At 42.2% G+C, this 27779-nt stretch overlaps 1 protein-coding gene across 1 annotated transcript in view; it reads left to right on the plus strand.

Annotated features, from left to right (window-relative positions):
* The window catches only part of LOC128666441 (platelet glycoprotein IX), a 145703-nt gene extending 118329 nt beyond the window's left edge, over nucleotides 1–27374 (plus strand). The window contains exon 2 of the mRNA XM_053721048.1: nucleotides 26666–27374. Within this exon, the coding sequence (XP_053577023.1) occupies nucleotides 26670–27290 (621 nt within the window). The 5' untranslated portion in view covers nucleotides 26666–26669 and the 3' untranslated portion in view covers nucleotides 27291–27374. The remainder of the gene's footprint in view (nucleotides 1–26665) is intronic.
* Nucleotides 27375–27779: the final 405 nt, after the last annotated feature.

A 27779-nucleotide genomic window follows, 5' to 3' on the forward strand; every position in this document is an offset into this window, starting at 1 on the left:
AATGTCCACATTAAGTAGAGAAATTGGGCGAAAATTTGCTGGTGTGTTTGGTTGTTTGCCTGGCTTTGGGAGCACCGAGACCTGCGCCTCAAGCATTGATGGTGGAAACGGGTTTTCCTCGGAAACCTCATTAAAAAGTTGAACCATGTGGGGGATAAGGATGGAGGAAACAGCTTTATAGTATTTAGCTGATAGGCCATCAGGGCCTGGGCTTTTCCCATTAGGCAGGTCTGATATTACACGTTGAAGTTCCTGTGTGGTTATGGGCCTTTTCAGGGTTTGCAGTTGGTCTGAGGTAATCTTGGGGACCTGACAGTGATCAATATAAGTGTTGAGGTTAGAGAGGTGTTCTTCAGTTAGAGGGGTTTTGGAAATATTATAAAGTTCTGTGTAGTAATCTTGAAAGACTTGGAGAATCTCTCTAGTAGTGTAGAGAGGGGTCTTACATTTTGGTCTATGTATTTCATGGATAAATGATTTGAGTCTTTTCTTTTTTGAAGCTCGCGCTAGTAGCTTACCTGCTCTATTGTTCTCATAATAAAACTTACAGTTAGTTTTTTTATGTAGAGTTTGATACTCAATTTCTAAGAAATTATCTAACGCTTTCCTGGCTTCAAGGTAGTCTTGTGCTAATAGGGGATCGTTTGGTTTGCATTTTAATGCATGATCTAATTTTGTAAATGTTTCTGTGAGTTCTGCATATTGTCGGCGAATGTGTTGTTGGTGCTGGGCCTTCAGCTTTATCAATTCTCCCCTGATGACACACTTATGGGCTTCCCACACTACATAGTTGCTTGTTACTGAGTTGATATTATGTGTAAAATAGTCTGATATAAGTGAGGATATTTTGTCGAGGGAGTTCGGGTTATTCAATAAGGTTTCATCTAATTTCCAGCTAAAGGGTTCCGTCTGTGTTTCAGGCCATGAGAGATTCAGTGTGACTGCGGAATGGTCAGACCACGAGGTTGGCGAGATCTCACAGTGGCTAACATTAGCTAGGCCCTTTTGGTTAGTAAATATATAATCCAATCTGCTATAGGATTTGTTAGGGGCAGAAAAAAAAGTATAATCCCTTTTCTCTGTATGTATAAATCGCCATATATCATATAGATTGAGATCTCTCAAGTTTTTCCATAGGGTCATGGAGAGTTTTTTGGATACTAAAATTTTGGGGTTTGAACTATCTTTTTGTGGCTGTAAAGGGGTATTGAAGTCCCCAGCTAAATATATAGGGCCAACTGCTAGATCCAATATTTTCTTAAATATGTCCTGAAAGAAAGGGGCCTGCTTGGTGTTTGGTGCGTATACATTTATCAATGTAACCGGTCTACCATATAAAAGTCCCATTATCCCTAGAAATCTGCCTTCCCTATCTTTGTTTATGCTGGTTAGTGTGAATGGGAGATTTTTCCTAATTAATATGCTTACACCTGCTTTTTTATTAGGCCCAGAACTATGGTAATGCGTTGTGAATGTTTTCCCAAAATATTTGGGTTCCTTATTATACTGAAAATGCGTTTCTTGCAGAAAAAGTATATCAGCTCGTCTTTTGGCTAAGTCTAGTATGGCTTTAGAGCGTTTGTGAGGTGAATTTAGTCCTTTGGCATTCTGTGTCAATAACGTTAGTGAGCGTGTATCCTTACTTACAACTGGCGACATCTTAACCTAGATAACAAGCACAGGCACTTGTTGGTTAGCACGGCACCTGGTACGTAGTCTAAGCATTGTGTCACTAGTAGAACAGCTTTTCTGTAAAACAAATCCACAAATAAATAAACAATGTAAACAGTGAATACAAACAACATAAACAGGCAAACATGATATTGAATTATAACTTGAACATAAATTCAATACTCTCTTCCTAATATAGGGCATATTGAGAGTGGTGTTGGGGGATTTCAACAATAAATTGTAATTGCAAGCCCTTTTGTCATAGCTAAGTGGAAGTTATCTATTCTGGCTAGTAAACATTACAGACTATATAGCCGCATAGTCTGTTAACTTATATAACCATCAGGTAAACAAACAGGCAATCCAAAAAACAAACAAACAGCATGGGTATTCAACATCTCAAGCATTCAATCCTCATTAGGCACATATGAAATTTGCATGCCCGTATGGGCTCAAGGTGTTATACTGGAGTGACTTGGACTAGAGTCATTGTTCCTTTGTGGTGTAGTGGCTGCGGCTTTCCCTTTCTTGGCTGGTACCATGCGCCAAGCAGGGTTTTTTTCAGGAGGGCGCTTGGCAGTGGGCAAGTTCTTATCTGCCGCAGAGAGTGTCTCTACTGGATCAAGTCCCAAAGATAGACAAAAAGCATGGGAGTCTTCCGGTGTCTTGCAGGTAAGTCTAGAATTGTTGCTGAGAACCCATATTTGTGTTGGGAATCCCCATCTATATGGGATCTTTTTGTTTCGCAGGTACGTCGTAAGTGGTGCAAATTCTTTCCTTTTTTGCAGGGTTTCATATGATAAGTCTTGATAAAATTGAACAACTGTACCCCTAAATCTGATTGGCTGGTTCTTTCGGGATTGATTCAACAGCATTTCCTTCTCCAAGAAATTTTTAAACCTTATAATTATGTCCCTAGGTGGTGCCGTAGCTGGAGGCTTGGGGCGAAGGGATCGATGTGCTCTCACCCACTGTATGTCAGTGGTATGTGACGACTCTTTAATGTGCTGAAACAATGCCTGAAGGTATACTGGGAAGTCACGGGGTAAAACATCCTCAGGTACTGCCCTGATTCTTAAGTTTTTCCTCCTGCTGCGATTCTCCAAATCTTCTAACTTTTCCTGCAGGCTATATATAGTATCTTGCTGTGATGAGACTTGTTCAGTTAAAGCATGTACTTCTTCTTTAAGTTGATCGTGATTACTTTCTAGTAATTCCATCTGAAATCCCAGAGTGTGTATCTCTTGCGCCATGGTGGCCAGCTCTTCTCTAATACATGTGCGCACTATGTTTGCTATGTCTTGCTTAGATGGCAGGTTATATAATAATGAGGCCGAAAGTTGTGACTCTGGCGTTTGAGAATGAGGATTTTCATCTTGCAGAGAGTCTGGATTAGGGGATTTTCCCCCCGTGCCGGCGTGTGCTCTCACATTATCAGCCGGGTCTGCAGCTTGTAAGAAGGAAGACATAGTCAAAGTCTTAGTGGTAGTGGGTTTGGTAGTCTTGTCAAGCCTAACTGTACGCCTAGACGCCATTATTTCTGTTATGGGTATTCAGTTTGTTGCACTATGTCTGCCCTGGAGTAATTCTATTAAAGCTGTCAGACGTTCCACTGTTGTAGCTCCTAGCTATATAAGAATATATCCACATCTGCAGTGTGCAACAACAGTTCACAGTATTAGCAATTAGAGCATGGTATAGGGCCTTCAGTGCCAGAAACACTACAGCTGCCGTGGGAAATAAAGTGTCTGAGTCTCTCCTTGTATGATTGTGGCTGCACAGCCCTTCTAGCTCAATGGACTGATCTGGGGAGTGTTCCAAATACAGTCTGGCTGGGCCTATGTCATCTTTTGGTGCTTGTTCTGGGCTTTGTGTCTTAGAAAGAGTTCAAGTGAGTGAGGTACCGTTCAGGCTGTTGTCTGTGACGCAGTCGCCAAAGATGTCTAACAAAGTTGTGTTGCGACTCTCCCCCTCCTGATCGCTTTAGTATTGTGCTTAGTCAGTGATATAAGTATTGCGGTCGCCACGTGGCGTGCCTGCTTACCCCTCAGTGTGGCTTCACTTCTTCTATGTCGGGCACCTCACCTGTCCCGTTTGATCTCCAGAGTATATAAGTATAGGGAGAGAGATTAGCAATGTGATTTCAATTAAGTCCCCAATAATTTTGTATCATATCTTGCAGGGAAGAAGAGTATATCAACCCTGTGTAGAGAGAATCAATCTCTTATATATTGTAAAGGCAGGGGGGTGCTCAATATCCTAAAATAAATGTAGGAAAAATAGAGAGAGAAATGGATATATCAGAGCACACAATGTAGCCACAAATTAAAGTACTGTATAGTGTATATGTGAGCTGGCTGGGAGCGAGCCAGGTATAATAAAATATAACTTTTAATAATGTATGTTAAAATAAAGATGGTGGAAAGTTCCACATATGAAGTGCAGAGTTAAAAGCAATTAACTATCAGCTGTTTAGGACAGCAATCGGAGATAAACTACCCTCTTTTTTGCCTATATACAGAATCCCAAGTATAGCCAATAACAAGATACAAATATAAAAACCCAAAAATGACACATAACCTGTCACAAGACTTTAAAAACAGACAGGATCAGAGACTAAGGGATATAGATAAAACATTCGCACTAGCATGCGATACTGAAAATTCCCCAGACACTGAAATAGATAATTGGGAAGATGGTCTGAAATCCCTAAACTATCTAATCAGGAAACATACGCGCTCTTTTTGGAATAAGAGCGCGTATGATAAATACCTAGCAAAACACATTATCCCTAGAGGACTGAGAGTACGTTTGTTTCCCACTTTTTCTTTTCATATCGATACTTACAAGGATAGGTGGGAACAAGCATTGATAAATTGCTCTGAAATCCTGGTAGCGATCTTATCAGACTATGAGACGGAGGTCATGTCAGAGCTAGATAAAGAAATTAACGATTACAATGTTAAATTACAAAAATTTGAGTCACTTGAGAAATTCAAACAATCCTATAAAGAGATGAGAGAAGAATTAGACAAGAAAGAAAAAGAGATCATACAGACCAAATGCTCCAAATTGAAAAGAGATATAAAAGATTTCGAAAAAGGTAAAATATTTACGTGGGACGACAAACAGTCCAGACGAAGACTACCTAATAGTTTACCACCACCCAAAGACACACATCAATCAGACTGTGAGTCTTCGGCAATAGAAGACAGTGACTCAGAAGGGAATACTAATAGACCCAGTACTAGCAGTTTTTTAGGGAGAGACACAACACAACTCGACAAAGAAACGCGAGACCCACAAGAAGGGGGGGGAAAGGAAAACAGAACGTTGCGAGATCGAACGAGGTGGGGTTACAGGACAGACAATGGGTACAGGAGGAGGGGGGATTGGGGGAAACGACCAAGATGGTGAACAATGACAATGATAATGATAAACTACAAGTGATTAATCTCACTAATAGAAGTATTACTGAGACTCAACAACAAGTCTTATCTAGAGGCCTGTCATTTTCCCCCTCCCCCCGCCTTAATAAATTTGAACTAATAAAAGACCTACATCTTTACTGTAGAAAACTTTTATTAAAGAAAATATACAGTACCAATGATGATACTGCTACTAATGATCTACAAACACTAGACACACTAATTGACTTATTGACTGAAAATGAAGAAAATGGGGGAGTAGAAGTGGAACTTTTTCTAGACAAACAAATTAAACTAAAATCTAAATACATGCCACCTACATCTAAAGTACCCCAAATTGAGGTCTTCTTAAAAATGGTCATACAAGATTTTCTTGAACTACCTGATACTATAATCAGAAACATCAGTAAAAAAGAAGAAGCTCTCAAAATAATTAATTCTTGGGATGATCTAATCATCAAACCCTCAGACAAAGGGGGCAATATAGTCATTTGGGGAAAAGAAGAATATGTCCATGAAGCCAACAAACAATTGAACGATCGCAAATGTTACAAACACCTTTTTTCCAACCCCACTTCGCAGTTCTTAACTAACTACTCTGACTTGATTAATAGTGCCAAACGAGACAACTTAATTAGTCAAAAAGAATGGTCTTTCTTACAGGTTAAGAACCCAAGAATAGCGACCATATATTTTCTACCGAAAATTCACAAAAACAAAGAGAAACCACCGGGCAGACCAATAGTGTCTAGCATAAACAGCCTATGTGAACAGGGGAGTAAATTCTTAGATCTATACCTAAGAGAGATAGTATGGGCATTGCCATCCTATACACGTGACACTATGGATATTTTAAGTAAAATAAATGATCTAACAATAGAAGAAGACTCCCTCTTAATTACTTGTGATGTAGAATCATTATATACCTCCATCAAACATGAGTTTGGACTAAAAGCTGTAGAATTTTTCTTGAGTATGCAATCTAACGATAAATTTGAAAGAAATAAATTTATAATCAATCTACTTCAGTTCGTATTGACACACAATTATTTTGTTTTCAATGATAACTTTTATTTACAAATACAGGGCACCGCCATGGGGTCATCCTGCGCACCGACATATGCAAACATTTATTTAGGGTGGTGGGAACGAGAATTTGTGTTCAATGAAAACATGTCCAAATACACTGACTGTATAAATTTGTGGTGTCGGTACATAGACGATTTGTTCATAATATGGACTGGTAATGCAGAGACATTTAAAGAATTCATATCTATTCTGAATGAAAACGATATGAATCTAAAATTGACTTACTGTATAAGTGAGAGTACAGTGGAATTTCTGGACCTCCATATCTACAAAGATAAGAACAATTGTCTCAAAACCGACCTCTTCAGAAAGAAAACGGCTACTAATTCAATTCTACAATATGATAGCTGTCACACTAGGGGCACTAAGAATGCAATCCCCACAGGGGAGTTCTTAAGATTAAGAAGAAATTGTAGCGATTTTCAAGTCTTTAATAAACGAGCAAAAGAACTGAAAATAAGACTAAAAAACAGAGGCTACACCCGTAAAATAATCCGGAAAGCGTACCAAAGAGCCAAAAGAACACCTAGGGAATCCTTGTTAATTCCAAAAAAGAAAAACAAAACTGTGGACAGCCAAGTCAGATTTGTAACCACTTACAATAATAATCATAATAGAATTACTGATATCCTAAATAAACACAGTGGTATTCTAAAATCTGACACAGACCTGTCAACCTTTATAGGAGACAAAATAAAAACCAGCTGGAGGAGAGCACCAACTATTAGAAATATGTTGGTCAAAAGTTATTTTACCAAGAGAAAATGCAACAAATATGTATGTGGAACATATACGTGTGGCACTTGTAGCTTCTGTAAATTCATATCCAATGAGAGAGTGTTTACTACTCGCACTGGAGGTACAAAGCAGATGCTTGGATTTGCTAACTGCAAAACCAAAAATGTGGTTTACTGCTTACTATGTAAGTGTGGAAAGAGGTATATTGGCATAACAACTCGAGAACTACGTACACGACTAGGGGAACATATGAATAGCATTAAGAACTGCATTAAAGATCAAGAGAAGGGAAAAACTCTGACCCCAGTAGCTAAACATTATGCTAAGAATCACGGTACAAAACCAGATTTAAAAGTGTCTGTACTTCAAGTAATCAAACCTGGAATTAGAGCAGGGAATGTTGAAAACATGCTCCTCCAGGCAGAATGCCGTTGGATATTTTGGTTGAACACGCTGGCACCAGTAGGCCTAAACGAACAGGATGGTTATAATTCGTTTTTATAAGACCAACATATGGATGAGCAATTACTATAGATTACCAGTAATATTTTATAACTGGCATTCCCTATAAGCCAACCTATACTCAATCAGTAGACCGATACACAATAAATGTATATACCAATGTCCTTTCGCAACATCTAATTAAAATTTTGATATTAGAACTATCGTCGTAACATACACAAACCTTCTTTTTAAGTGTACATTATTTTCTATTAGAGTATTAATTGAATTAATATCGCAAACATAGAAATTTTCTGATATATGTCTAACCTGTAATAAGCAGAAATGGCATCACAGTTGTATAGACATGGATACATAATAATATATAATATATATACATAACATCACTCATAGAAGGCTACTAATATAGCATATTTCAGTATCTCTCTGACCTAAATTGTATAGGACTCATTTGTTATGGACCCAATACTTGATACCAGACCACTCATCCAATATTAGAATAACAAATTATTTATACGAATTCCGGGTGGGAGAATATATATAATCAAGCTTGAATATGCATCCCTATTATTGAGTGTAATAACATACTATATTGTATTAATGGGTGCTAATATTAGTGCAATGGCATAGGAGAATGTGATAGAGATCTTTAATATACTAATGTATCTTTTAAGATTAAAACTATCCATATAGCATATTAACTCTCGCATGATATTGATCCGATTTTGTATTAACACATACACTTAATATGGAGCATATGGGCTAATCGATAACCCTGTATTTCTTTTCCATTTTCTTTTTCTTCCCCATATGTGATACCAAATTCTTTCACTATAATTGATACATCGCTACAATGAATTATTGTGATGGACTGTGTCAAACTATTGGTCTCCAAAATAACTCGCCAAATTACTGGATGGTCTTATATGTCAGCAATCTTAACATAGGGCCATTCGCTATATAACAGATCTTAATAATGTGCATTTCTGATCTGGTATTGCACAGTGTTTATCAGCGGAGCTGTAAACTGACATATTTAACCGGAATATAGCTACTTACTTATTTATAAGCCTTATCTAAGAAACAAATGTTTACATAGGCGTTAATAATACACGCCTTCAAATACACGTCACTATCCAAGAAGTTATGTGACGATTGACTACCGAATCAAATGTGTCATAAACGATTGGCTATTACCACAGGGGTGTGTATGATTACTCACTCCTGATTGGCTATCAGCACTATTTTAACCGTGAGTTTGGCGCGAGTCTGGTTAGCCTTTGATAAAGCCACTAGCGTGGCGAAATGCGCATCAGGCGCTCTCTTAGAATGCTTTAACTATTTGCCTTTGTGGGTTAATTTGAGTACCAGTATCAAATAGGAGTTATATATAGTTACCTTTTATTGGGTTTATGTGTGTCCGGTATGTGACATGGGCTACACTCACTATTAGCTCAGTATCGTAACACGGATAGTTTTTCTAATCTCCATACTAATTGACATAATATAGATTGGGACTCTGGCAAGGTTTGACACTGCTCCAGTATTGCACTAGACAGATATATATTGTTGTGTGAGGTCAATCCTCTTTATAGCTTAGTTTTTGTGCAATCCGCGAGCATTTTGTAGTGCCTCCTTGCCAGACTCTATCATTAACTCACATAATAGGTGGTTACCAGGGCATTTCAGCATTCAACCTTCTTTTTAATTGCTTTTAACTCTGCACTTCATATGTGGAACTTTCCACCATCTTTATTTTAACATACATTATTAAAAGTTATATTTTATTATACCTGGCTCGCTCCCAGCCAGCTCACATATACACTATACAGTACTTTAATTTGTGGCTACATTGTGTGCTCTGATATATCCATTTCTCTCTCTATTGATCTCCAGAGAAGCCTGCTCGGTTGAATAAAGGCTCCGGTAAGCGAGATGCTGTAACAGGCTGTTTTACTTTGTTGCTCAAAATTTTCTCATGGCGTTTGGGCTTCACTTCCGGTTGGGAGCGCTGGTTGGGAGCGCTGCGTGTTTGTTAAATCTGATAGTCACCATAATCTTGGTCATAGCGTTATAAAAGTCACCTCATCGTGTGCCTCGGAGGTTTAGCAGTTATGTCCCATGCTGTGTCGTTAAAGTAGCTAGTGTGATGCCAGATTTTTGAGTTTCACAGGGCTGCTTGTACGGAGCTCCGGATTTACACTGCACTCATGGCAGCTTCCGGCTCCGCCCCTCTACACAGTACTTTTATTATATTATGTTTCATATACCTTTTGTTCCCTTACGCAATTGTTACAGTAATTCTGTGTCTTATGTTTTTAACTGGTTCCCAATTCTGTAAAAATGCTCAATATATTCATATTCCTTTTTGCTACCCTTTGTCTCTATAACAAACTACACTATTCAATTACTCCTTCTCCCTCTCCACCTGCACTGTTCATTAGCCCATCTCTCTTAAACTCACCTTACTTTTCTACTCATGAACTCTACCTATTCCTAAACACTCTCTCTACCCCCTGCAGCTCATCTCAAAAGCAGTCTCACTACTGCAAATCTGTATCTCATCTCATGTCACTCTCCCTCTTGCTTCTACTTACTGCTGTTGACATCTCCCCTAATCCCGGTCCCCAACCACTGACAAGCCATGCACATCCATGTGTACCATCCCATAGACTCAGAAAACAAAACTCTGCACACCTTTTTCGCATTCCTCTTGCATCTAAAGCCACTACCCCTTTCACCTGTGCACTCTGGAACTCTCGCTCTGTTTGCAACAAACTCACTTCTATACATGACCTCTTCATCTCCCGGTCCCTCAACCTTCTGGCCCTAACAGAAACCTGGCTCTCTCCCCTAGACACAGCATCCACTGCTGCTCTGTCACATGGGGGTCTCCACTTCAGCCACACTCCTAGGTCTGGTAATAGACAAGGAGGTGGTGTAGGTATTTTACTTTCCTCTCGTTGCACCTTTCAACAAATACACCCTATCTCTTCCGTCACTTTTCCCTCATTCGAAACCCACATGATTCGCTTATTCTCCCCTCTCTCTGTACGTGTTGCAGTCATATACCGACCCCCTGGCTCCACAACTCAATTTCTAGATCACTTGTCTGCCTGGCTACCCTACTTCCTTTCCTCAGACACCCCTGCCCTCATTATTGGCGACTTCAACATCCCCCTTAACAATCCCACTGCCTCATCTGCTAAACAACTTCTGCAACTCACTTCCTCTTTCGGTCTGTCACAATGGACTGATTCTCCCACTTACAAAGACGGTCACTCCCTTGACCTGATCTTTAGCTATCGATGCACTCTCTCACACTTCTCAAACTCCCCTTTTCCTCTTTCTGACCACCATCTCCTTACCTGCAACATATCATCCCTTCCTACAACTCTCCCACCTTCTACTCCTCACACCAAACTTCACAGAAGCATTAGGTCTTTAGATCAGCAACAACTTGCTAATTCCCTTCAACCGCTCCTCTCATCCTTCTCCACCTTTTCCTGCCCTGAACAATCTATCTGCCACTATAATTACACCCTTATATCCGTCCTTGACAATCTCGCCCCCCTTACCACTGCTAGGAAATCACACACTCATCCCCAGCCCTGGCATACTCCTCTGACACGGTACCTACGCAGATGTTCCCGTACTGCTGAACGGCATTGGAGAAAATCACGGAGTTCAGCTGATTTTCTTCGTTACAAATTCATCTTGAACTCCTACTACTCTGCCCTTAATCTCCACAAGCAACACTACTTCTCTACTCTTATCTCTAATCTTTCTTCAAACCTAAAACGTCTGTTCTCCACTTTCAATACTCTCCTCCGCCCTCCCCCACTTCCTAATACAACTTCTCTGTCAGCCCACGACTTTGCCAGTCACTTCATTAACAAAATTGACTCCATCAGACATGAAATCAGCTCTCAACACAATTCCATTCTCTCCCCCCCTCAAATACTCCCACTCACCCACAACCCTCATAACCTGAAACTTAGTTCATTCTCCCCTGTTACTGAGGATGAAGTTTCAGCACTTATACTACGCTCTCACCTCACTACCTGTCCCCTTGACCCTATCCCCTCACAGCTGCTCCCCTCTCTCTCTGCTACCCTTACCCCTATACTAACACACACTTTCAACCTCTCCCTCAGCACTGGTACATTTCCCTCATCAATGAAACATGCGCTGGTCACACCTATCCTCAAAAAACCTTCCCTTGATCCTACCTCCCCATCCAACTACCGCCCAATTTCCCTCCTCCCTCTTGCTTCTAAGCTTCTCGAAAAACTAGTATATGCACGCCTATCCCATTTCCTTACGTTAAACTCCCTTCTTGACCCGCTGCAATCTGGATTTCGTCCCTATCACTCCACAGAGACAGCTATTGTTAAGGTCACCAACGACCTACTTACAGCTAAATCAAAAGGCCACTTCTCTCTGCTTATCCTCCTTGATCTGTCCGCAGCCTTTGACACTGTTGACCACCCTCTTCTGCTCCAAACCCTCCAATCCTTCGGCATCTGTGACACAGCCCTTTCGTGGCTCTCTTCCTATCTGTCAAACCGTACCTTCAGTGTAGCCTTCTCTGGGGCCTCCTCCGCCCCATCACCACTTTCTGTCGGAGTACCGCAAGGCTCTGTCCTCGGTCCCCTTCTCTTCTCAATCTATACATCATCACTAGGTTCCCTAATTAAGTCCCACGGTTTCCAATATCATTTGTATGCCGATGACACCCAAATCTACTTCTCTGCACCAGAACTATCTCCTTCCTTGCTAACCCGTGTCACTAACTGTCTTTTCCTGGATGTCCTCTCACTACCTCAAGCTAAATCTCTCCAAAACTGAGCTCCTCATTTTCCCCCCTTCTTCCAAAATCTCCACCCCCAATATCTCTATAACTGTCGACAACTCCATCATTACCCCTAGCCCGCATGCCCGATGTCTCGGGGTCACATTCGACTCAGATCTTTCCTTCACTCCTCACATTCAGTCATTGGCTAAAGCCTGCCGCTTCCACCTTAAAAACATCTCTAAAATTAGACACTTCCGTACACAAGACACAACTAAGATTTTAATCCACTCTCTCATTCTTTCCCGCCTTGATTACTGCAACTCTGTCCTCTCTGGTCTCCCCACCTGCCGCCTAGCTCCTTTACAATCCATAATGAATGCCTCTGCCAGACTCATCTTCCTTACACGTCGCTCTTCATCTGCTGCGCCTCTCTGCCAATCCCTTCACTGGCTTCCTCTTGTCTCTATCAAACACAAAACTCTCACTCTGACATACAAAGCCCTCAACTGCACTGCTCCCCCTACATCTCAGACCTTGTCTCCAGATACTCTCCCTCCCGTCCCCTTCGCTCTGCTCATGACCTCCTACTCTCCTCCTCTCTTGTCACCTCATCACACTCCCATTTACAGGACTTCTCCAGACTGGCTCCCATCTTATGGAACTCTCTGCCTCGCTCCACAAGACTCTCTTCTAGTTTTAAAAGCTTCAAGTGCTCCCTAAAGACTCTACTGTTCAGGGACGCATACAACCTACGCTAACCTTTCCTAATACCAGTTCCTCTCCTCCACTGCAATCCCCTGAACCCTCTTAGCATGTAAGCCTAATAGTCCAGCTGTTTGTAGATAACCTTCTTAAGAGCTGACTACAACAGTGCAACTATTGGCAGGGCCCTCTACCCTATAATTATTTTGTTGTACTCCCCCTTTGTTTATAGCGCTGCGGAATCTGTTGGCGCTCTACAAATAACCGATAATAATAATGTCGGAACAAGAAAGGCTATGTGTACTCTTAGGAGAAAACAACAAAGCTACAAGGATAGTAGCAAGATATGTAGAAGACTGTCACATGACCAGAACCCCCAATCAGATTATATGAACTATCATATTTACCCACTATACTCCTACTTTATAAATTGTTATTGATCTGTTTTATTGTAACATATTACTTTGGCAACACATGTAATAATGTCATGGTAATAAAGTATTCTTGACTTGACTTGATGCTCAGCTCTGTCTCTCCACTTCTGCTCACTGTTCAGCTCTGTCTCTCCACTTCTACTCACTGCTCAGCTCTGTCTCTCCACTTCTGCTCACTGCTCAGCTCTGTCTCTCAACTTCTACTCACTGCTCAGCTCTGTCTCTCCACTTTTACTCACTGCTCAGCTCTGTCTCTCCACTTCTACTCACTGCTCAGTAGTGATGTCGCAAACCTAAAATTTTGCGTTCGCGAACGGCGAACACGAACTTCCTCAAATGTCCGCGAACCGGCAAACCGGGCGAACCGCCATTGACTTCAATGGGTAGGCAAATTTTAAAACCCACAGGTAATCTTTCTGGCCACAATAGTGATGGAAAAGTTGTTTCAAGGGGACTAACACCTGGACTGTGGCATGCCGGAGGGGGATCCATGGCAAAACTCCCATGGAAAATTACATAGTTGATGCAGAGTCTGCTTTTAAGCCATAAAGGGCCTAAATCACCTAACATTCCTAAATTGTTTGGAATAACAGGCTTTAAAACATCAGGTATGATGTTGTATCGATCAGGTAGTGTAAGGGTTACGCCCGCTTCACAGTGACAGACCAAACTCCCCGTTTAACGCACCGCAAACAACTGCAAACAGTCCATTTGCACAACCACGAGATCGATAGATTTGATAGATAGATACATAGATTACATAGATCAATAGATGCAATATACATTTGATAGATACGAATTACATAGATCAAAAGATGCAATTTACATTTGATAGATACGAATTACATAGATCAAAAGATGCAATATACATTTGATAGATACGAATTACATCAATCCATAGATGCAATATACATTTGATAGATATGAATTGCATAGATCAATAGATGAGATCAATAGATGCAATATACATTTGATAGATACGAATTGCATAGATCAATAGATGCAATATACATTTGATAGATACGAATTGCATAGATCATCAATAGATGCAATATACATTTGATAGATACGATTGATAGTTAGATAGATTTGATAGATGGGCCTGTATGCAAAGAGCTGGCCTGCCTGAAAGGAGCAACAAGGCAGATCAAAAGATGCAAAATTTACTAATGTTCCCTTAGGCCCTTACACAGGCTGGCACTAGTGGCACGCTGGCCTGGCAACTAAAATTAAATAACAATAGCAGACTGATGTAAAACATTTTTTTTAGAAAATTTACACTAATGTTCCCTTAGGCCCTTACGCAGGCTGGCACTAGTGGCACGCTGGCCTGGCAACTAAAATTAAATAACAATAGCAGACTGATGTAAAAGTTTTTTTATTTTTTTATTTACACTAATGTTCCCTTAGGCCCTTACAAAGGCTGGCACTAGTGGCACGCTGGCCTGGCAACTAAAATTAAATAACAATAGCAGACTGATGTAAAAGTTTTTTTTTTAGAAAATTTACACTAATGTTCCCTTAGGCCATTACACAGGCTGGCACTAGTGGCACGCTGGCCTGGCAACTAAAACTAAATAACAATAGCAGACTGATGTAAAAGTTTTTTTGTTTTAAATTTACACTAATGTTCCCTTAGGCCCTTACACAGGCTGGCACTAGTGGCACGCTGGCCTGGCAACTAAAATTAAATAACAATAGCAGACTGATGTAAAAGTTTTTTTGTTTTAAATTTACACTAATGTTCCCTTAGGCCCTTACACAGGCTGGCACTAGTGGCACGCTGGCCTGGCAAATAAAATTAAATAACAATAGCAGACTGATGTAAAAGTTTTTTTTTTTTTAAATTTACACTAATATTAACCAGATATCAGTGGTGGCACAGAAGAATTAATCACAGTATATGCTGTGAGCCTCACACACAGGCTGACAGGCAGGCAAATGCAAATAAAATTACAAAAAACAAACAAACAAAAAAACGACTGAAGTTCTAGCCCTAAAAAGGGCTTTTTGAGCTGAAGTTCTAGCCCTAAAAAGGGCTTTTTGGGGTGCTGTCCTTACAGCAGAGATTAGATGAGTCCTTCAGGACTGTAGTGGACACTGAATACACTAGCCTAGCTATCTATTTCCCTATAAATTCACCAGCAGCAGCACTAAACCTCCTCTCACTAAGGCCTAGATTTGGAGTTCGGCGGTAGCCGTCAAAACCAGCGTTAGAGGCTCCTAACGCTGGTTTTGGGCGCCCGCTGGTATTTGGAGTCAGTGATTAAAGGGTCTAACGCTCACTTTTCAGCCGCGACTTTTCCATACCGCAGATCCCCTTACGTCATTTGCGTAGCCTATCTTTTCAATGGGATCTTTCTAACGCCGGTATTTAGAGTCGTTTCTGAAGTGAGCGTTAGAGCTCTAACGACAAAATTCCAGCCGCCTGAAAATAGCAGGAGTTAAGAGCTTTCTGGCTAACGCCGGTTTATAAAGCTCTTAACTACTGTACCCTAAAGTACACTAACACCCATAAACTACCTATGTACCCCTAAACCGAGGTCCCCCCACATCGCCGCCACTCTATTTAAATTTTTAACCCCTAATCTGCCGACCGCCACCTACGTTATACTTATGTACCCCTAATCTGCTGCCCCTAACCCCGCCGACCCCTATATTATATTTCTTAACCCCTAACTTGCCCCCCACAACGTCGCCGCAAGCTACTTAAAATAATTAACCCCTAATCTTCCGACCGCAAATCGCCGCCACCTACGTTATCCCTATGTACCCCTAATCTGCTACCCCATAACATCGCCGACCCCTATATTATATTTATTAACCCCTAATCTGCCCCCCTCAACGTCGCCGACACCTGCCTACACTTATTAACCCCTAATCTGCCGAGCGGACCTGAGCGCTACTATAATAAAGTTATTAACCCCTAACCCGCCTCACTAACCCTATCATAAATAGTATTAACCCCTAATCTGCCCTCCCTAACATCGCCGACACCTAACTTCAATTATTAACCCCTAATCACCTAATAGCTCACCGCTATTCTAATAAATGTATTAACCCCTAAAGCTAAGTCTAACCCTAACACTAACACCCCCCTAAGTTAAATATAATTTAAATCTAACGAAATAAATTAACTCTTATTAAATAAATTATTCCTATTTAAAGCTAAATACTTACCTGTAAAATAAATCCTAATATAGCTACAATATAAATTATAATTATATTATAGCTATTTTAGGATTAATATTTATTTTACAGGCAACTTTGTAATTATTTTAACCAGGTACAATAGCTATTAAATAGTTAAGAACTATTTAATAGTTACCTAGTTAAAATAATAACAAATTTACCTGTAAAATAAATCCTAACCTAAGTTATAATTAAACCTAACACTACCCTATCAATAAAATAATTAAATAAACTACCTACAATTACCTACAATTAACCTAACACTACACTATCAATAAATTAATTAAACACAATTCCAACAAATAAATACAATTAAATAAACTAGCTAAAGTACAAAAAATAAAAAAGAACTAAGTTACAGAAAATAAAAAAATATTTACAAACATAAGAAAAATATTACAAAAATTTTAAACTAATAACACCTACTCTAAGCCCCCTAATAAAATAACAAAGCCCCCCAAAATAAAAAATTCCCTACCCTATTCTAAATTAAAAAAGTTACAAGCTCTTTTACCTTACCAGCCCTGAACAGGGCCCTTTGCGGGGCATGCCCCAAGAATTTCAGCTCTTTTGCCTGTAAAAAAAAACATACAATACCCCCCCCCCAACATTACAACCCACCACCCACATACCCCTAATCTAACCCAAACCCCCTTAAAGAAACCTAACACTAAGCCCCTGAAGATCTTCCTACCTTGTCTTCACCATACCAGGTTCACCGATCCGTCCTGGCTCCAACATCTTCATCCAACCCAAGCGGGGGTTGGCGATCCATAATCCGGTCCAGAAGAGGCTCCAAAGTCTTCCTCCTATCCGGCAAGAAGAGGACATCCGGACCGGCAAACATCTTCTCCAAGCGGCATCTTCGATCTTCTTCCATCCGGAGCGAAGCGGCAGGATCCTGAAGACATCCAGCGCGGAACATCCATCCGGACCGACGACTGAACGACGAATGACTGTTCCTTTAAGGGACGTCATCCAAGATGGCGTCCCTCGAATTCCGATTGGCTGATAGGATTCTATCAGCCAATCGGAATTAAGGTAGGAATTTTCTGATTGGCTGATGGAATCAGCCAATCAGAATCAAGTTCAATCCGATTGGCTGATCCAATCAGCCAATCAGATTGAGCTCGCATTCTATTGGCTGTTCCGATCAGCCAATAGAATGCGAGCTCAATCTGATTGGCTGATTGGATCGGCCAATCGGATTGAACTAGATTCTGATTGGCTGATTCCATCAGCCAATCAGAAAATTCCTACCTTAATTCCGATTGGCTGATAGAATCCTATCAGCCAATCGGAATTCGAGGGACGCCATCTTGGATGACGTCCCTTAAAGGAACAGTCATTCGTCGTTCAGTCGTCGGTCCGGATGGATGTTCCGCGCTGGATGTCTTCAGGATCCTGCCGCTTCGCTCCGGATGGAAGAAGATCGAAGATGCCGCTTGGAGAAGATGTTTGCCGGTCCGGATGTCCTCTTCTTGCCGGATAGGAGGAAGACTTTGGAGCCTCTTCTCTACCGGATTATGGATCGCCAACCCCCGCTTGGGTTGGATGAAGATGTTGGAGCCAGGACGGATCGGTGAACCTGGTATGGTGAAGACAAGGTAGGAAGATCTTCAGGGGCTTAGTGTTAGGTTTCTTTAAGGGGGTTTGGGTTAGATTAGGGGTATGTGGGTGGTGGGTTGTAATGTTGGGGGGGGGTATTGTATGTTTTTTTTTACAGGCAAAAGAGCTGAAATTCTTGGGGCATGCCCCGCAAAGGGCCCTGTTCAGGGCTGGTAAGGTAAAAGAGCTTGTAACTTTTTTAATTTAGAATAGGGTAGGGAATTTTTTATTTTGGGGGGCTTTGTTATTTTATTAGGGGGCTTAGAGTAGGTGTAATTAGTTTAAAATTGTTGTAATATTTTTCTTATGTTTGTAAATATTTTTTTATTTTCTGTAACTTAGTTCTTTTTTATTTTTTGTACTTTAGCTAGTTTATTTAATTGTATTTATTTGTAGGAATTGTGTTTAATTAATTTATTGATAGTGTAGTGTTAGGTTAATTGTAGGTAATTGTAGGTAGTTTTTTTAATTATTTTATTGATAGGGTAGTGTTAGGTTTAATTATAACTTAGGTTAGGATTTATTTTACAGGTAAATTTGTTATTATTTTAACTAGGTAACTATTAAATAGTTCTTAACTATTTAATAGCTATTGTACCTGGTTAAAATAATTACAAAGTTGCCTGTAAAATACATATTAATCCTAAAATAGCTATAATATAATTATAATTTATATTGTAGCTATATTAGGATTTATTTTACAGGTAAGTATTTAGCTTTAAATAGGAATAATTTATTTAATAAGAGTTAATTTATTTCGTTAGATTTAAATTATATTTAACTTAGGGGGGTGTTAGTGTTAGGGTTAGACTTAGCTTTAGGGGTTAATACATTTATTAGAATAGCGGTGAGCTCCGGTCGGCAGATTAGGGGTTAATAATTGAAGTTAGGTGTCGGCGATGTTAGGGAGGGCAGATTAGGGGTTAATACTATTTATGATAGGGTTAGTGAGGCGGATTAGGGGTTAATACATTTATTATAGTAGCGCTCAGGTCCGCTCGGCAGATTAGGGGTTAATAAGTGTAGGCAGGTGTCGGCGACGTTGTGGGGGGCAGGTTAGGGGTTAATAAATATAATATAGGGGTCGGCGGTGTTAGGGGTAGCAGATTAGGGGTACATAGGGATAACGTAGGTGGCGGCGGTTTACGGAGCGGCAGATTAGGGGTTTAAAAAAATATGCAGGGGTCAGCGATAGCGGGGGCGGCAGATTAGGGGTTAATAAGTGAAAGGTTAGGGGTGTTTAGACTCGGGGTACATGTTAGAGTGTTAGGTGCAGACGTAGGAAGTGTTTCCCCATAGCAAACAATGGGGCTGCGTTAGGAGCTGAACGCTGCTTTTTTGCAGGTGTTAGGTTTTTTTTCAGCTCAAACAGCCCCATTGTTTCCTATGGGGGAATCGTGCACGAGCACGTTTTTGAGGCCGGCCGCGTCCGTAAGCAACTCTGGTATCGAGAGTTGCATTTGCGGTAAAAATGCTCTACGCTCCTTTTTTGGAGCCTAACGCAGCATTTGATTAAACTCTCGATACCAGAGTTAAATTTATGGTGCGGCCAAAAAAAAGCCCGCGGAGCGTTAGCAGCCCTTTTACCGCCGAACTCCAAATCTAGGCCTAAGAATGCAGGATCGTAATGAATCTAAAATGGCTGCTGCCAAGGAGCTGGGAGGGTCTGAGAGGGAGTGTCTGCTGCTGATTGGCTGAAATGTGTCTGCAGACTGTGAGATACAGGGTCAAAGTTTCCTCAATGATGACGAATAGGGGGCGGATCGAACATTGCATATGTTCGCCCGCCGCGGCGAACGCAAACAAGCTAAGATCGCCGGGAATTGTTCCCCGGCAAACTGTTCGCGACATCACTACTGCTCAGCTCTGTCTTTCCACTTCTACTCACTGCTTAGCTCTGTCTTTCCAGTTCTACTCACTGCCCAGCTCTGTCTCTCCACTTCTACTCACTGCCCAGCTCTGTCTCTCCACTTCTACTCACTGCTCAGCTCTGTCTCTCCACTTCTACTCACTGCTTAGCTCTGTCTCTCCACTTCTACTACTTAGTGCTCAGCTCTGTCTCTCCACTTCTACTCACTGCTCAGCTCTGTCTCTCCACTTCTACTACTCAGTGCTCAGCTCTGTCTCTCCACTTCTACTCACTGCTCAGCTCTGTCTCTCCACCTCTACCACTCACTGATTAGTTCTGTCTCTCCACTTCTACTACTCACTGCTCAGCTCTGTCTCTCCACTTCTACTACTCACTGCTCAGCTCTGTCTCTCCACTTCTACTCACTGCTCAGCTCTGTCTATCCACTTCTACTCACTGCTCAGCTCTGTCTCTCCACTTCTACTCAGTGCTCAGCTCTGTCTCTCCACTTCTACTCACTGCTCAGCTCTGTCTCTCCACTTCTACTCACTGCTCAGCTCTGTCTATCCACTTCTACTCAGTGCTCAGCTCTGTCTCTCCACTCCTACTCAGTGCTCAGCTCTGTCTCTCCACTTCTACTACTTAGTGCTCAGCTCTGTCTCTCCCCTTCTACACACTGCTCAGCTCTGTCTCTCCACTTCTACTACTCAGTGCTCAGCTCTGTCTCTCCATTTCTACTCACTGCTCAGCTCTGTCTCCCTACTTATTCTACTCACTTCTCAGCTCTGTCTATTTACTTATATTTCTGCTCAGCTCTGTCTCTCCACTTAACTGCTCAGCTCTGTCTCTCCACTTTTACTCACTGCTCAGCTCTGTCTCTCCACTTCTACTCACTGCTCAGCTCTGTCTCTCCACTTCTACTCACTGCTCAGCTCTGTCTTTCCAGTTCTATTCACTGCCCAGCTCTGTCTCTCCACTTCTACTCACTGCCCAGCTCTGTCTCTCCACTTCTACTCACTGCTCAGCTCTGTCTCTCCACTTCTACTCACTGCTCAGCTCTGTCTCTCCACTTCTACTACTTAGTGCTCAGCTCTGTTTCTCCACTTCTACTCACTGCTCAGCTCTGTCTCTCCACTTCTACTCAGTGCTCAGCTCTGTCTCTCCACTTCTACTCACTGCTCAGCTCTGTCTCTCCACTTCTACTCACTGCTCAGCTCTGTCTCTCCACTTCTACTCAGTGCTCAGCTCTGTCTCTCCACTTCTACTCACTGCTCAGCTCTGTCTCTCCACTTCTGCTCACTGCTCAGCTCTGTCTCTCCATTTCTACTCACTGCTTAGCTCTGTCTTTCCAGTTCTACTCACTGCCCAGCTCTGTCTCTCCACTTCTACTCACTGCCCAGCTCTGTCTCTCCACTTCTACTCACTGCTCAGCTCTGTCTCTCCACTTCTACTCACTGCTTAGCTCTGTCTCTCCACTTCTACTACTTAGTGCTCAGCTCTGTCTCTCCACTTCTACTCACTGCTCAGCTCTGTCTCTCCACTTCTACTACTCAGTGCTCAGCTCTGTCTCTCCACTTCTACTCACTGCTCAGCTCTGTCTCTCCACCTCTACCACTCACTGATTAGTTCTGTCTCTCCACTTCTACTACTCACTGCTCAGCTCTGTCTCTCCACTTCTACTACTCACTGCTCAGCTCTGTCTCTCCACTTCTACTCACTGCTCAGCTCTGTCTATCCACTTCTACTCACTGCTCAGCTCTGTCTCTCCACTTCTACTCAGTGCTCAGCTCTGTCTCTCCACTTCTACTCACTGCTCAGCTCTGTCTCTCCACTTCTACTCACTGCTCAGCTCTGTCTCTCCACTTCTACTCAGTGCTCAGCTCTGTCTCTCCACTCCTACTCAGTGCTCAGCTCTGTCTCTCCACTTCTACTACTTAGTGCTCAGCTCTGTCTCTCCCCTTCTACACACTGCTCAGCTCTGTCTCTCCACTTCTACTACTCAGTGCTCAGCTCTGTCTCTCCATTTCTACTCACTGCTCAGCTCTGTCTCCCTACTTATTCTACTCACTTCTCAGCTCTGTCTATTTACTTATATTTCTGCTCAGCTCTGTCTCTCCACTTAACTGCTCAGCTCTGTCTCTCCACTTTTACTCACTGCTCAGCTCTGTCTCTCCACTTCTACTCACTGCTCAGCTCTGTCTTTCCAGTTCTATTCACTGCCCAGCTCTGTCTCTCCACTTCTACTCACTGCCCAGCTCTGTCTCTCCACTTCTACTCACTGCTCAGCTCTGTCTCTCCACTTCTACTCACTGCTCAGCTCTGTCTCTCCACTTCTACTACTTAGTGCTCAGCTCTGTTTCTCCACTTCTACTCACTGCTCAGCTCTGTCTCTCCACTTCTACTCAGTGCTCAGCTCTGTCTCTCCACTTCTACTCACTGCTCAGCTCTGTCTCTCCACTTCTACTCACTGCTCAGCTCTGTCTCTCCACTTCTACTCAGTGCTCAGCTCTGTCTCTCCACTTCTACTCACTGCTCAGCTCTGTCTCTCCACTTTTACTCACTGCTCAGCTCTGTCTCTCCACTTCTGCTCACTGCTCAGCTCTGTCTCTCCACTTCTACTCACTGCTTAGCTCTGTCTTTCCAGTTCTACTCACTGCCCAGCTCTGTCTCTCCACTTCTACTCACTGCCCAGCTCTGTCTCTCCACTTCTACTCACTGCTCAGCTCTGTCTCTCCACTTCTACTACTTAGTGCTCAGCTCTGTCTCTCCACTTCTACTCACTGCTCAGCTCTGTCTATCCACTTCTACTCACTGCTCAGCTCTGTCTCTCCACTTCTACTCAGTGCTCAGCTCTGTCTCTCCACTTCTACTCACTGCTCAGCTCTGTCTCTCCACTTCTACTCACTGCTCAGCTCTGTCTCTCCACTTCTACTCAGTGCTCAGCTCTGTCTCTCCACTCCTACTCAGTGCTCAGCTCTGTCTCTCCACTTCTACTACTTAGTGCTCAGCTCTGTCTCTCCCCTTCTACACACTGCTCAGCTCTGTCTCTCCACTTCTACTACTCAGTGCTCAGCTCTGTCTCTCCATTTCTACTCACTGCTCAGCTCTGTCTCCCTACTTATTCTACTCACTTCTCAGCTCTGTCTATTTACTTATATTTCTGCTCAGCTCTGTCTCTCCACTTAACTGCTCAGCTCTGTCTCTCCACTTTTACTCACTGCTCAGCTCTGTCTCTCCACTTCTACTCACTGCTCAGCTCTGTCTCTCCACTTCTACTCACTGCTCAGCTCTGTCTTTCCAGTTCTATTCACTGCCCAGCTCTGTCTCTCCACTTCTACTCACTGCCCAGCTCTGTCTCTCCACTTCTACTCACTGCTCAGCTCTGTCTCTCCACTTCTACTCACTGCTCAGCTCTGTCTCTCCACTTCTACTACTTAGTGCTCAGCTCTGTTTCTCCACTTCTACTCACTGCTCAGCTCTGTCTCTCCACTTCTACTCAGTGCTCAGCTCTGTCTCTCCACTTCTACTCACTGCTCAGCTCTGTCTCTCCACTTTTACTCACTGCTCAGCTCTGTCTCTCCACTTCTGCTCACTGCTCAGCTCTGTCTCTCCACTTCTACTCACTGCTTAGCTCTGTCTTTCCAGTTCTACTCACTGCCCAGCTCTGTCTCTCCACTTCTACTCACTGCCCAGCTCTGTCTCTCCACTTCTACTCACTGCTCAGCTCTGTCTCTCCACTTCTACTCACTGCTTAGCTCTGTCTCTCCACTTCTACTACTTAGTGCTCAGCTCTGTCTCTCCACTTCTACTCACTGCTCAGCTCTGTCTCTCCACTTCTACTACTCAGTGCTCAGCTCTGTCTCTCCACTTCTACTCACTGCTCAGCTCTGTCTCTCCACCTCTACCACTCACTGATTAGTTCTGTCTCTCCACTTCTACTACTCACTGCTCAGCTCTGTCTCTCCACTTCTACTACTCACTGCTCAGCTCTGTCTCTCCACTTCTACTCACTGCTCAGCTCTGTCTATCCACTTCTACTCACTGCTCAGCTCTGTCTCTCCACTTCTACTCAGTGCTCAGCTCTGTCTCTCCACTTCTACTCACTGCTCAGCTCTGTCTCTCCACTTCTACTCACTGCTCAGCTCTGTCTCTCCACTTCTACTCAGTGCTCAGCTCTGTCTCTCCACTCCTACTCAGTGCTCAGCTCTGTCTCTCCACTTCTACTACTTAGTGCTCAGCTCTGTCTCTCCCCTTCTACACACTGCTCAGCTCTGTCTCTCCACTTCTACTACTCAGTGCTCAGCTCTGTCTCTCCATTTCTACTCACTGCTCAGCTCTGTCTCCCTACTTATTCTACTCACTTCTCAGCTCTGTCTATTTACTTATATTTCTACTCAGCTCTGTCTCTCCACTTAACTGCTCAGCTCTGTCTCTCAACTTTTCTGCTGCTCAGCTATGTCTCTCTACTTCATCTATTCACTGCTCAGCTCTGTCTCTCCACTTCTTCTACTCACTTCTCAGCTCTGTCTATTTACTTTTGTTACTGCTCAACTCTGTCTCTCCACTTCTTCTTCTCACTGCTCAGCTCTGTCTCTCCACTTCTTCTACTCACTTCTCAGCTCTGTCTATTTACTTTTGTTACTGCTCAACTCTGTCTCTCCACTTCTTCTTCTCACTGCTCAGCTCTGTCTCTCCACTTCTTCTACTCACTTCTCAGCTCTGTCTATTTACTTCTGTTACTGCTCAACTCTGTCTCTCCACTTCTTCTTCTCACTGCTCAGCTCTGTCTCTTCACTTAACTGCTCAGCTCTGTCTCTCCACTTAACTGCTCAGCTCTGTCTCTCAACTTTTCTGCTGCTCAGCTATGTCTCTCTACTTCATCTATTCACTGCTCAGCTCTGTCTCTCCACTTCTTCTACTCACTTCTCAGCTCTGTCTATTTACTTCTGTTACTGCTCAACTCTGTCTCTCCACTTCTTCTCACTGCTTAGCTCTGTCTCTCCAGTTCTTCTGCTGCTCAGCTCTGTCTCTCTACTTCTTTTACTGCTCAGCTTTGTCTCTCCACTTCTTCTACTGCTCAGCTATGTCTCTCCACTTCATCTATTCACTGCTCAGTTCTGTCTCTCCACTTCTTCTACTCACTTCTCAGCTCTGTCTATTTACTTATTTTACTGCTCAACTCTGTCTCTCCACTTCTTCTTCTCACTGCTTAGCTCTGTCTCTCCAGTTCTTCTGCTGCTCTGCTCTGTCTCTGTACTTCTGTTACTGCTCATCTCTGTCTCTCCACTTTTTCTTCTCACTGCTTAGCCCTGTCTCTCCACTTCTTATTCTCACTGCTTAGCTCTGTCTCTCCAGTTCTTCTGCTGCTCAGCTCTGTCTCTCTACTTCTGTTACTGCTCAGCTCTGTCTCTCCACTTTTTCTTCTCACTGCTTAGCCCTGTCTCTCCACTTCTTATTCTCACTGCTTAGCTCTGTCTCTCCAGTTCTTCTGCTGCTCAGCTCTGTCTCTCTACTTCTGTTACTGCTCAGCTCTGTCTCTCCACTTTTTCTTCTCACTGCTTAGCTCTGTCTCTCCAGTTCTTCTGCTGCTCTGCTCTGTCTCTCTACTTCTGTTACTGCTCAGCTCTGTAATCTCCACTTCTTCTTCTCACTGCTCAACTCTGTCACTCCACTTCTTCTAGTGCTCAACTCTGTCTCTCCACTTCTGATGTCTAGATCTGTCTCTCTACTTCATCTACTCACTGCTCAGCCTTGTGTCTCCACTTATTTTACTGCTTAGCCTCTTTCTCTCCACTTCTTCTACTCACTGTTCAGCTCTGTCTCTCCATTTCTTCTTCTTATTGCTCAGCTCTGTCTCTCCAATTGCTACTGCTAAAGTAAGCTGTGTCTCCACTTGCTTGATTCTGCTCACCTCTGTCTCTTCACTTGCTTGATACTGCTAAGCTCTGTCTCTCCAGTTGCTCCATGCTGCTCTGTCTCTTTAACAGCTCGATGCTGTTCCATATCTCCACTTGATCCTAAAAAGCTTCCCGCCTCTGCTCTCGCACCGACCAGCAAAAAGGTGTGCAGATGGGACCACACATCCCAGACATGTTCCTCACTGTGGCAAGGGGAGAAGTGTAGCACCCGGCTGTGGACCTGCCATAAAAAGAAAAGACCAAACGCTGTGTACAAATAGCACTTGTGATGACCAAAAAAATGTAAAATAAAATAACTATCCGCCGTGACGACTACTATTACTCTTGTTAAAAAATTGGATGTTTTTGTGTCCCTTCAAATATTTCTGGGGACAATGGGACAGTGTATGAAAAAATTGGACTATTCTATTAAAAACAGTCATCTGGTCACCCTATTTTAATAAACTATAAAACAAACTGAAATGCATATATTACTCATGTGCTGCTTCATATCTCTATGAATTGCACGATTCTCAAGCATCAAAGTTGTGGCGAGTTTTTCCAGTAAGATATTAGTTTCAAATGTATTGATTCTAGGCCAAATTTGGTGGAACTCCCTACATTATGTTCCCTAGTAAAAGGAAAGCAGTTGTTTAACAATAATATGCCCTAACAAAATAGAATGTAATTTTTACAGTAAAATGTCAACTGACAAGTATTCAGAAACTTGCTCAGAATATACAATTTATGCTCAAATAAAGTAAAATAAATATAAACATATATTTTTTCTTTTCTAGATAAATGATGCTTTGGACAAATATCATAATTTGTCAAGTCATTATCCTGCTGAGACTGGATTGCTTACACAGTGTGGAATTTTGTCCAATGGTTTGTGAGTGCTCACAAGTCCTGAGAAAAGGAGTAACAGTTAATTGTAGTTTTAAGAAGCTGAACATCGTGCCTTCCCTTCCCTCTAATACTATTAGACTTTATCTGCAGAACAACAGCCTGACAACTGTTAAAGCGGGAGCCTTTGACCACTTACAAAACCTGGAGGAAGTAGATATGTCCAATAACCCTTGGAACTGTGACTGCTATATTTTGTATCTGAAAATGTGGCTTGAGTCCCAACCCCAAAAAATAATGCAAGTTGTGAGATGTGCCACTCCAGCCACAATATCAATGAAACCTTTTAACAATCTAACTGGGAATGAAATTGCAGGCTGTAGGCAGCCATGGCCAATCAAATGTATTCAGTTCCTTTACAGGGACCTGATTCTATTGGCCTTTGCTCTAGTTTTGCTTCTTTTGATGTCCTGTGCTGTTTGCATTGCCAGGAGACTAGCTTGCCGTGTTACAGTGAATTCCAAGCATATGTACAGGAATAAAGCAAGTAATAATGAGAGTCAGAAGTCAAGATAACCATATTCTTTTCATTCACTTACAACTGCAAATTGAAAATATTGTTTTTAAATAAACATTATGTCAAAGTACACTTTTCACATATGTTGCCTACGGAAATATATTTAAAGTTATATTTAAACTATTGGCTATATTTTTAATTGTGATTTGTTTTGTTTTGCATGAAACTCCACATTGTATTTTCAGCAGCATAGGGTTACTCAGTTTCCTTCACAATTCTTAAAGGGACATTCTCATACAAATAATGCAAAATTGACATTTTATAATTTGTTAGAGCTGAGTTTGACATTCGCCTAGATTACGAGTTTTGCTCCATACCGCACAAAATCCAAGGGCTGCTTTGACGTGCTCGTGCACGCTTTCCCCATAGACATCAATGGGGAGAGAGTATTAGAAAAAAACTAACATCTGAAGTGCGGAATGGCGACTGCTATAACGCAACCCCTTTGATGTCTATGGGGAAAAAATAAACCTAACACCCTAACATAA

The sequence above is a fragment of the Bombina bombina genome, chromosome 7 (assembly GCF_027579735.1).
Source record: "Bombina bombina isolate aBomBom1 chromosome 7, aBomBom1.pri, whole genome shotgun sequence".
In the NCBI taxonomy this organism is placed as follows: domain Eukaryota; kingdom Metazoa; phylum Chordata; class Amphibia; order Anura; family Bombinatoridae; genus Bombina; species Bombina bombina.